At 41.5% G+C, this 11,891-nt stretch overlaps 1 protein-coding gene across 4 annotated transcripts in view; it reads left to right on the top strand.

Annotated features, from left to right (window-relative positions):
- Positions 1–11,891, top strand: part of LOC143276679 (cytoplasmic dynein 1 intermediate chain 2-like) — a 45,060-nt gene that overhangs the window by 17,722 nt on the left and 15,447 nt on the right. For 3 of the 4 annotated variants that reach the window (XM_076581314.1, XM_076581313.1, XM_076581312.1), the window contains one exon: positions 11,840–11,891. This exon is cut by the window's right edge and continues 92 nt beyond it. In XM_076581314.1, coding sequence (XP_076437429.1) covers positions 11,840–11,891 — 52 coding nt within the window. Of the gene's footprint in view, positions 1–2,820; positions 2,905–11,839 lie in introns of all 4 variants that reach the window. The other variant, XM_076581311.1, reaches the window with a different exon arrangement.

Below are 11,891 nucleotides of genomic sequence, written 5' to 3'. Positions count from 1 at the left end.
CACAGGTCAATTACAATGATGTACTGACAAAATTCTCCTTTCCTCGAAAGCTCTCTTTCATTCTGTCCATATTTCTATCTCTGTCTCTGACGCTTCCTGTCTCTGTCTCTGTCTCTGTCTTTCTGCCTCTCTCTCTCTCTGACTCTCTCTCTCTTTTTCTGTGTCTGTCTCAAATGTATTTTGTTTGCACTTGTCATGTTGGCCCAAGTCATTCAAATCATTTGGTGTTCAGTGTTCTGTAACCCTCTCTCTCTGCCTGTCTTTCTCTGTGTCTCTGATTCTTTCTCTCCGTCACCATCACCGTTACTGTCTCGCTCTCTCTCTCCCCCTCCCTCTCTCCTTCTCTCTCTCTCTCTCCTTCTCTCTCCCTCTCTCTCCCTCTCTCTCTCCTTCTCTCTCTCTTTCCCTCCCTCTCTCCTTCTCTCTCTCTCTCTCTCCCCCTCCCTCTCTCTCTCCCTCTCTCTCCCTCTCTCTCTCATCTGTCTCCTATTTTCACTGCTGTAGTTGTGGGTGGCACCAGAGGCTTGCTGTTTTATTATCAGTGGCTGAAAGTGCAGAGGGCGGTGCTTTGTTTCGAAAGAGCAGACCCTTTTGTGTTGCTGCTTTGTTTTGTTCAAGTGTTGTTCCTAGTTGTTGTTTTTTTCTTTCTTATAGTCCCTGTCCCTCTTTCTCTCTTTCCATTGACTGTGTAGTCAATGGCAGTAAAATGTCAAAGCGACAAACGCCTCTCTCTGTTTCTGTCTGTGTCTTTCAGCATGGTTTATAACTCGGAAGATAATGTTTGTTTTGTTTTTTTTCCTTTTTGTGATTTGACATTTGTATCACGGGACATCCAGGTTCCACCTTGACGCTGTGGCTTACTTACTTAGCTGGAGTGAAGGTATCACAGATGTTAAGCTGCAAAGGAGCTTGGGTTTTCATCCACTTTTCATCCAAGTTTGGCACAGTGATAACCTGTGGTCAAAATATAAAGTCTTTCGTTGAAAATGCCCCGTTACAAGCTGACGTGCTCTACAGTGTTTTGTTTTGGTGGTTTTTTTCTCTGTCTCTGTCTTCCATAATTAGAACTAAGCTTGTACCACCTAAATTCTGTAAATTTCCCATTCAGCTGAGATTAGCGTTACTCATGGCTTCTAGGCACAAACAGACCATTCGTAATTTGTCTATCTGTTTAAAGCATTCAGACTGCAATCAATTCTGAACTAACTAATTTTTCTTCTTGTCATGACCATGTATTATTTGTTGTTTTGGTTATATGTTCATGTGTTTGCACCCCTTCATGAGGGGCAGTGGCCTGTACTTGAATGAATTATCCGTATATATTCATACTGGTATCTCTTCCATAATTCCTGTGTTAGATTAACCCCATAACTGCTGCTGATGAGTATGCTTGTCGGTGAAGGGTTCTCATGTCGCAGAGATTAGAAGAGTTTACAGGTCAGGATGTCAGTCCCCCCCTACCCCCCCCCCCCCCCCCCCACCCTCCCCCTCGTGGGGATGCTGGGGGTCTTTCAGTATGAACAGCATCCCCGCCTTCTGGAAATTCTGTGCTAGAAATTTCCTCTTTTCTGTCCCTCTCTTTGTTTCTGCCTTTTTTCTTCCTTCACTGTTGTCTCCTTTTCCTGCCTTCCCAGTCCATTCCCCTTTCTTTTTTCAATCAAGCCTTGACACTTTTTTCTCTTTTCCGCAGTCTGTGATGTACTATCTGTGCTGTTTTGCTCTGGCGATTAGGTAGTGAGATGTAAACACTGGGATGGGCACTAGCTGCCCATTCTGCAGTATTATTTGCCTATATGGCCTTCTTTATGTATATTTTGTTTGGCTTTGAAGTATTGTTTTTTTCCCCCTTTTTTACGATTTTTTGTAATCTGGGGATGATAAGTGGAATGGCTGGAGTCCTCAGCATGGCCAAGTCTTATTTGCCATAAGGAGTTAGATGGTTGGGATACTGTGTCATGAACGGTCTTTTGTGGGTTTGTCTTAGTGTTTTTGGTAGATGTGACAGTTTTGTGTTGACGCGGTTGAGCATTTGTATGGTTTGACAGTCCTGATATGGCCCTGTGCGGTGGGCTGGACTAGAAGCAACAAGAATAAGGATGTCAGTCACCTCACTGTGTTTGGACATCTTCCTCATGGGACATGTGTCACTTTTCTTCAGCGATGTCTGCTGGGCCATTTTAGGAGTACACAGCTCAAAAGTAGTGACGGCACTTCAAAGTCTTGCCACACACTGATCTTGTTTCACTTAGCTTCAGCAGTCAGAGGGTTAACTGGGTATGAGACTTGAGTCTGCCTTGTCTTACTTCTCATATACTTTTATGGCTGTTTTTGATTTGAACCTGGTCCTTAGTTTTTAATGAAAACCAGAAACTTCCTTTTTTTTCTCTTCTTCTTCTTCTTTTTCTCAATCAGAAGTGAGAATGTGTGGAATAGTGATACAATAATATTGATTAATAGATACTAGACAGTACTTATATGGTGCAGACTCCCCAAGTAATGGTCTCTAAGCTCCTCACATGAAACATACACAATGTACAATATAATAACATACCTTTGCTCATGAAAAAAACAAACAGCCAAGACATATGTGTATCTGTATACACCAAGACAGTACTACAAATTGCAGATATGAACAAACACACACACACACACACACACACACACACTCACGACACAAAACATGCCCCCCCCCCCCCCACACACACACACACGTACAAGACACAGGAAGAGTGGGATGGGGAGGCTGTGTGGGTGAAGGGTTGTCCAACAAGGGTGGTGGGGCCTAATGGTTGTGACTTGCCTGTCTTGCTGCCTGCTGAGGCTCGCCCAAGTATAGTGGGTACGCGCCCAGGTTTGTCTTTCATGACCTGGAGTGGGATGATGAGTTTGTCGATGACGACGAAGGTAACGGTGATCATCGTTTTGGTGTTTTTTCTTCTCCTTCCTCCCTCTTCTCCTTCATGTGTGTGTGTGTTCCCTGTGTTAGCTTGCGTCCCCTGTTGTTGTGTTTTTTTTGGGTTTTTTTGTTCACAGATCTGTTGTCTGTCCACACCCCCTCCCCCAACATCTACCTCCCGCCTGACCCCCCCCCCCCCCCCAGCCCCCCTCCCCCTATCTCTGTTTCTCCCATGATGGTTAGGATGGCTGCTGTGTTTTGTGGATTTAAAAAAAAAAAAAGATTATTTATTGTATGTGTGTGTGTGTGTTGTGGATGGCATGTTGATGAACAAGAATGCTGTGTGCTTTCTCTTCTCTCCCCTTCTTCAGGAGTAGTGGCCCCTGATCTGTGGATGTCGTCATGCAGAACAGCTCTTGCTCTCTCTCTCTCTCTCTCTCTCTCTTTCTCTCTTGCTGTTGTCACTTGTCGTTCGGAGCACTATTTTCAGGCTTATACCAACTACGGTTTTAGAGCAAGAAAAGAATCGTCTCAGTCCCCCACCCCTAGCTCTCCCACCTCCCGCACCCACACACATGTACATGTAACTGTCGCTTGCACTCGCATATATGCATCCACACACGCATGCATTACATGCTTCAGCACAAGAGTAAAGGAAAGAAAGGATGTGCATGAAGGCGTAGGGGTAAGGTTTTTCAGGAATGGATTGATTATGACGTTGTTTGCAACTTCTGTTGTGCCAAGCAGCAGTCTTTTTTTTTTTTTTTACATTGTGTGGTTTCTGTTGTCGTCATTGTTTGTTTTTGTTTTTGTTTTTTCCCAGAACAAGGCAGAAAACTGTTGAGCAGTTGGTTTTCCTTGCTGTAGAACAGACTGTTATGAAAATAGACACCTACATGTACCCACTCCCCAGCCCCTCCTCAGCCTCTGTTTTTTCACAGCACACAGTCAGTTGTGTATTCCAGACAAGACATGTTTCTTTCAGGAAGCGCTGTGCGGTTACATGAACATTGGACATATTTCATGTAAATGATAACAACGTATGAAACACGTTTGGCATTGTACTCGCAGTCAGTTACAGTGGCCTCACCACCAGCTAAGAGTTACAATTGGGGGTGGTAACAACTACACATTAATTAAACAATACACAGGAGGGTGGAAACAACAAACAAATATGCGTTAATTAAGCAGTGCATACACCTTGAACACACAGTGACAAGATTCAAGATACATGAATACTTTATTATCTCCAAAAGAGAGAATTGCTGACGTGTTTCCTGACAAAGAGGTGTCATAAAGAAGACATTTTATCCATAGTACAACACAAAAGTTTCATTATTTGATAAACAAATCCATAAACAAATAGTTAACACCACACAAAAAAGATGTGTCATAAGTAAGGCATTTCATCCATAGTAAAACGGAAAAGTCATTATTTGATAAACAAATTCATAAACAAATATTTAACACCACATACAAAAGATGTGCCATAAATGAGGCATTTCATCCATAGTAAAACAGAAAAGTTTCATTATTTGATAAACAAATTCATAAACAAATATTTAACACCGCACAGAAAAGATGTGTCATAAATGAGGCATTTCATCCACAGTAAAACAGAAAAGTTTCATTATTGGATAAACAAATTCATAAACAAATATTTAACACCGCACAGAAAAGATGTGTCATAAATGAGGCATTTCATCCATAGTAAAACAGAAAAGTTTCATTATTGGATAAACAAACTTATAAACTAATATGTAACATAGCACAAGCATCCACATAATTCTGTTTGTCCTAACTGCAAAATTCATCATGAAAAACACACACACACACACACACAAAATCAATAGATCAAATGAAGTAGTAAGTAAAATTAAAACTAATGGAAGCCAACCAGTTAAATGATGATAACAAAATTCTCTTTTTACATTGCTAATGAAACACTTGAGAGAAATTACCACTTGGACAGCTCTCCACTGTGTGATCACAAACAACTAAAAATGGCTTGATATTCACACCCATCTGATATTCACACCCATCTGATATTCACGCCCATCTGATATTCACACCCATCTGATATTCACACCCATCTGATATTCACACGCCCATCTGATATTCACGCCCATCTGATATTCACACCCATCTGATATTTTCACACCCATCTGATATTCATGCCCATCTGATATTCACGTCCATCTGATATTCACACCCATCTGATATTCACACCCATCTGATATTCACACCCATCTGATATTTACGCCCATCTGATATTCACGCCCATCTGATATTCACGCCCATCTGATATTCACACCCATCTGATATTTTCACACCCATCTGATATTCATGCCCATCTGATATTCACGTCCATCTGATATTCACACCCATCTGATATTCACGCCCATCTGATATTCACACCCATCTGATATTTTCACACCCATCTGATATTCATGCCCATCTGATATTCACGTCCATCTGATATTCACACACCCATCTGATATTCACACCCACCTGATATTCACGCCCACCTGATATTGACGCCCATCTGATACCCATCTGATATTCACGCCCATCTGATATTCACGTCCATCTGATATTCACACCCATCTGATATTCACGCCCATCTGATATTGACGCCCATCTGATACCCATCTGATATTCACGCCCATCTGATATTCACGTCCATCTGATATTCATACCCATCTGATATTCACACACCCATCTGATATTCATACACACACATCTGATATTCACACACCCATCTGATATTCACTCCCATCTGATATTCACTCCCATCTGATATTCACTCCCATCTGATATTCACTCCCATCTGATATTCACACCCATCTCAGACAACATGCAGCAGTCTGTCTGCACCAGAAATCAGCCTTTCATTGTTCAGCTTAAAGGTGGATATTGTTTTGCCTGACTTTCTGTTCTCGTGTAGTGTAGTCGTCAACACTTCTGTGTTGCTTTTGTGACTGCTGACTGATTCCGTGCTGTGATCTTCACTGTTTATGTGCTCACCTGTGTCTGTGAGTTGAGATTTATTTATTGATTACTGTGGTATTGGTGGTTCTTCATAGAGTGAGAAATAAACAGTGTATAATGTAGCTTTTTGTTACTAGTCGCTGTTGATTATGCTTTGCCTGTCTGAAAGATTCTTTTTCTTCTTTTGCCTGTCTAGAATTGTCATGGCTGTATAGCTGTTTGTTGACATGCTAAACAAAACAAGCAATTCTCATGGCAGTATTCCTGATCTTAAGTTGTGTTGTGGACAGGAGCCTGCATTGAACAAATGAACAAATTGAACAATGTCAGAATGGCATTCTCCAATCAGTGTCACTATCCCTCATTACCACTTAACATTTTCATCCTCTTCATTGGTTCATGTAGAATATTGAATTAATGTATACTTTTAAGAGACAGATGACGGGCGCAATAGCCGAGTGGTTAAAGCGTTGGACTTTCAGTCTGAGGGTCCCGGGTTCGAATCACGGTGACGGCGCCTGGTGGGTAAAGGGTGGAGATTTTTCCAATCTCCCAGGTCAACATATGTGCAGACCTGCCAGTGCCTGAACCCCATTCCTGTGTATACGCAAGCATAAGATCAAATACGCACGTTAAAGATCCTGTAATCCATGTCAGCGTTCGGTGGTTTATGGAAACAAGAACATACCCAGCATGCACACCCCCGAAAGCGGAGTATGGCTGCCTATATGGCGGGTAAAAACGGTCATACACGTAAAAAGCCCACTCACGTATATACGAGTGTACGTAGGAGTTGAAGCCCACGAACGCAGAAGAAGAAGAAGAAGAGACAGATTTTCCTGACAGTCAAGCTCCTGTGCTGTGTCAGTATTTTCTGGCTGGCCCAAGACTGATAGGTCTTATATTGCCTTGTCTGTGAGTGTAGCTGAACTAATAGGATAACATGTGGAGCAGGGTTTCATTGAAATGAAGTGTAAAGTTTGCTCCCAGCTGTCTCATCTGACTCCCCCCCCCCCCCCCTCCTCTGTCTCTGTCTGCTGTCAATCTGTCTCTCTCTGTGTCTCTCTCTGTCCCTCCCTCTGTTTCTCTGCCTCTGTCTGTCTGTCTGTCTCTCCTCGCCTGTATCACCTGTAAATTCTATAAATTTCCCAGTCAGCTTCTAGGCATGAACAGACTGTTTGCAGTTTGTCATTCTATCTGTTTAAAGCATTCAGACTGCCATCAACTCTGATACATGTCTAAAACTAAGTTTGTTTCTTGATTACATGACCTTTTATTTATTTTTTTGTTTGTTTTTGTTTTATGTGATCGTGTGTTTGCACCCCTTCATGAGGGGCAATGGCCTATAGTTGAATGAATTATCCGTATCTGTATCTGTATCTGTATCCCTCTCCACCCTTTTTTCAGCATTGTTGCCTCCAGAATGTGGGTGTTGTCTGTTGATGTAAGCATGTGGATTAAAGTGTTTATTTTCTGAACCCAAGGGAACAAACAATTAGAGTGATAACTCGCTCCATGAACAAGATACGCAACTTCAAGCCAGTGTTGCTTATGCAGCTGATTCAGCTTGGACACAGGTACATGAAAGGTACACTGGTACATTGACCTGTGTGCTGGCTGAATCGGTGGCATAAGCAGCATTGACTGGGAAGTTGTGGACCTTGTACATGAGAATCACTACTCTTTGTTGGTTGTTGATATCTTACTCTTACTCTTCCAGCCTCATTGTTCTTTCATTTCATAGTGAAGACAGGTGTCAATTCAGCAAGACAGGTGTCAGTTCAGCATTATTCCCTTTGTGGGAGTGTGTGTGTGTGTGTGTGTGTGTGTGTGTGTGTGTGTGCAAGAGAGAAAGAGAGAGTGCAAACCTGTGTGTGGGTGTATGTGTGTGAGCACATAAATTGAAAAAGTAAATGACAAAAAGATTGTGCTGACTTAGTTGATCAGTGCACTTTTGCACAGACTTTTTTCTTTTTCCTTTCTTTTCTTTTTTCTTTAACCACACTGTATTTTCTCTTTGCTGTCTGCATCTGTCCATGTTTCTTTGAGAGAGAGAGAGAGAGAGAGAGAGAGAGGCAATGTGCAGTTTTTAAAAAAATATTTTTTTGTTGTTGTCTCCTTTCTCTTTCTGTCCATTTGACAGCCAGCAGCAGAGCATGTACAGCCTTGTGCTTCTCTCTGAGCTGGCTTGTGTTTGTTGTAGAGCGGAGCAGTGTCCCTGAGGGTGTGGGTTTGATTCCTGCTCTCCCCCTTTCTCCCAAGTCTGACTGGAAAATCAGGCTGAGCGTCTAGTCACTCGGATGAGATGATAAAACTGAGGTCCTGTGTGTCACACACACTTGGCGCACTGAAAAAGAACCCATAGCGACTAGATTGTTGTCCTGTGGCAAAATTGTCTGGGAGAAATCCACTCTGCTAGGCACACAAGCTCATGTGTGCATGCATTTAAGGCCTGACAAGTGGGTTGGGTTATGCTGCTGGTCAGGCATCTGCCCGGCAGATACAGCTGATGATAGACCAGGGAGAGCAACCGAAATATCAATCAGAAAAGTCTGCATTGACAAAAAGCAAAACAGTACAATACAGTGCAATACAGTGCAGTATGGTACAGTATGGTACAGTACAGTACAATACAGTACAGTACAATACAATACAGTATAGGGCAAGGCAACACAACACAGTTTGCAATGCTGTGCTACACAGAACAATTTCAGAGGATGTCTGATTTACTGCTGAGCAAGGGCAGAGAATTGAGGAAAACATGAGTGGCTATCATTTTCTCCATGATTTTTCTGAGCTGCCTTTATCACTGCAACTTTCCTTGTTCGTGGTACAGTTCATGCTGTAGATGTTTCCACATGTAGTACATACGATAGTCAGTGATGTCCCACTACGACCACCAGCAGAACAGCAGGGGAGGCAACTGCTGTCCCAACCATCTGGGCTGGAATTTGATCGTAGTGGAGCATATCTGGTGGAGTCACATCTCCCACTCTCTGGGCGAAGGAGGTTGGGATCGACGGGCGCAATAGCCGAGTGGTTAAAGCATTGGACTGTCCATCTGAGGGTCCCGGGTTTGAATCACGGTGATGGCACCTGGTGGGTAAAGGGTGGAGATTTTTACGATCTCCCAGGTCAACATATGTGCAGACCTGCTAGTGCCTGAACCCCCTTCGTGTGTATATGCAAGCAGAAGATCAAATACGCACGTTAAAGATCCTGTAATCCATGTCAGCATTCGGTGGGTTATGGAAACAAGAACATACCCAGCATGCATACCCCCGAAAACGGAGTATGGCTGCCTACATGGCGGGGTAAAAACGGTCATACACGTAAAAGCCCACTCGTGTGCATACGAGTGAACGTGGGAGTTGCAGCCCACGAACGCTGAAGAAGAAGAAGAAGAAGAAGAGGTTGGGATGATTCCCAAAGGCCAACTGGCCCCCAAGGCTGCAGCACAAAGAGCCAGTGCAATCTTGCCTCCTAGTTTTGAGAGTCATAGTCCATCACAAAAGACTAAGCTGTAAATGAATTCCCATTGTAATGGAGAAAGCCCTGATGACACAGCTTTCACTTTGTACATGTAGAGAGTGCTGTGTTTCACTCTGTTCACGGTTGTGACATGCTGTTGTTTCTTAATGTTATGTTAAGTGGTAATGTTGTTTTCTTGTTTGATTTGTACGTATTCCTGGTGCCATGAGATATTGTTATGTTGTTGTTTTTCTGTGTCTCATTTGTGTATGTGTACTATGATATACTGTTGTGAGATTGTGGGTTTTTCCTGTTACATGTTGATGGTTTTAAAGTTGCAAAAGTGGAGCAATGTTTTTTGACTCACTTGTGTGAACAAAGTGAGTCTATGTTTTAACCCGGTGTTCGGTTGTCTGTCTGTGTGTCTGTGTGTCCGTGGTAAACTTTAACATTGGCATTTTCTCTGCAAATACTTTGTCAGTTGACACCAAATTAGGCATAATAATAGGAAAAATTCAGTTCTTTCCAGTCATCTTGTTTAAAACAATATTGCACCTCTGGGATGGGCACAAAAAAATAAATAATGAAGCCTAATTATATGCAAACTGCATTTACTGTTATATTTATATTTTTTGTATTCTCTAAACTTGGCACTTTTATCTGATATTCTGACCCGACAACAAGAGCAGTCACAATAATCATTTTTTGTTCAAACAGGAACTTCTTTTGCTAAGCAAGGAAGTTTTATTTATTTTGCAAACGTTTTGGTGCAGATAGTAAAAAAGGAAAATTACTCTGTAATTAATGCTAGGGGACTTAATTTGCTTTAAACTGATCTTTCTCATCTTAAACGTTACATTTTGAAATTATGCTCAATACATAAAAAGCTTGTGTGTTTTACTCTCAGTCACAAGTGAGTCTTGAAGGCCTTGCGTCTCTTGTTTTTGTTTTGTTTTTGTTTTTGCTTCACTCCATAGTTTGTGTGTGATATGATATGGTGTTTGATGTGGTGGTGAGGATTAGTGAATGTGTGTGTGTGTGTGTGTGTGGGGGGGTGATGTGGGTTTTTTTGGTGAGTGTGTGTGTGTGTGTGTGTGTGTGTGTGTGTGTGTGTGTGTGTGTGTGTGTGTGTGTGTGTGTGTGTGCCTCCTGTCAGCAGTGAATTATAACCTGTATTGTACTCTCTTTATGCCAGAGAAAGAATGCACAGAATGGAAGGAAGGGATGGGTAACAAGCTTCTACCAAAAAATGAATGAATAAGTAGAAATAAATTAGAATACAATAAATGAATGAATAAATGAATAAGTGAATAATTGACTGAATAAAAAATGGAGAATTAAATATGTACATTGTTATTTTGAAGAGAAAGATCCATTTCCCCCTTAAGTATATCGTGCCAGTTTCTTCTCTCTTTTTTTTCTTTTTTTTTTCTTTTTCAGTTCTTCAGAATTCAGTTCCTGTAGAGGGTGTGGTAATAACTGATGGTGCAGTGGTTTGGGATCATGTCACCGATGTGACTCGTTCACGGCCGTTTGTGTTGTTTTTGGGAAGAGAGTTTGAATTCATGCAGTTAATCAATTGATTAAATTTATCAGCAATTGTTCACATTAATGAAAGGGTTTCTTGAAGGGAGAGGAGGGAGGAGGAATTGTATGTGGGGAAAGAGGGAGGGAGGGAGGGGCCTGGTAGTCCAAAGGACTGGTATAAATACAGTGATGTAAATGCTCTTAACAGCTGCTTTTTTTTCTAGATAGCTTTGAATATTTTTTGTCTTAATCTAGACTTGATAATTGGGCTTCCTTACTATATTATCATATTCTTTTTTATGTGATTAGGACATGTGAGGAACATGCTTGAATTTGTATGCCTTTTACTGATATATAATTTTGTTTATTATGTATGAATATGTTAATGTTCCGGTTAGATTTTTATCATCCTCTGATGAAAAAATTGACAGAACTGTCAGCATCAAAGGTGTGTTATGACAAATTTGAGGATTTAATGGTGGCTGATTACGAAACATTTATGGATGGATTTGACAGTGTTGGTTATGATGATGGCTCTGAAGATGAATTTGATTATTCAAGGGTGGTAATAATGACACATTCGTGGATGGATTTGATGATGTTGGTTGTGACAGTGGTGTAGATGATAAGCTTGAAGATTTAAGGGCGTCAATTATGACACATCTATGAATGGATTTGACGATGTTGGTTATTACAATGGCTTAGATGATAGACTTCAGGATTTAAGTGTGTCAATTTTGACACATTTATTAATGGATTTGACATTTTGGTTATGACGTTGGCTCTGAAGACAAATTTGAGGATTTAACATTGCCGATTATGACACATTTGTGGATGGATTTAATGATGTTGGTTACGATGATGGCTGTGATGACAAAATAGAGGTGCTGATTGTGACACACTGATGGATGGATTGAACGATGTTGGTTCTGATGATGACTGCGAACTGTGCAGACGAGGACAATGACCTTGACATGATGGAGTTGGAGGGGGCGGGGGCCCACTT

The sequence above is a fragment of the Babylonia areolata genome, chromosome 32, assembly GCF_041734735.1.
Source record: "Babylonia areolata isolate BAREFJ2019XMU chromosome 32, ASM4173473v1, whole genome shotgun sequence".
NCBI classification, from domain to species: Eukaryota; Metazoa; Mollusca; class Gastropoda; order Neogastropoda; family Buccinidae; genus Babylonia; species Babylonia areolata.
This window is presented reverse-complemented; position numbering and strand designations above follow the sequence as displayed.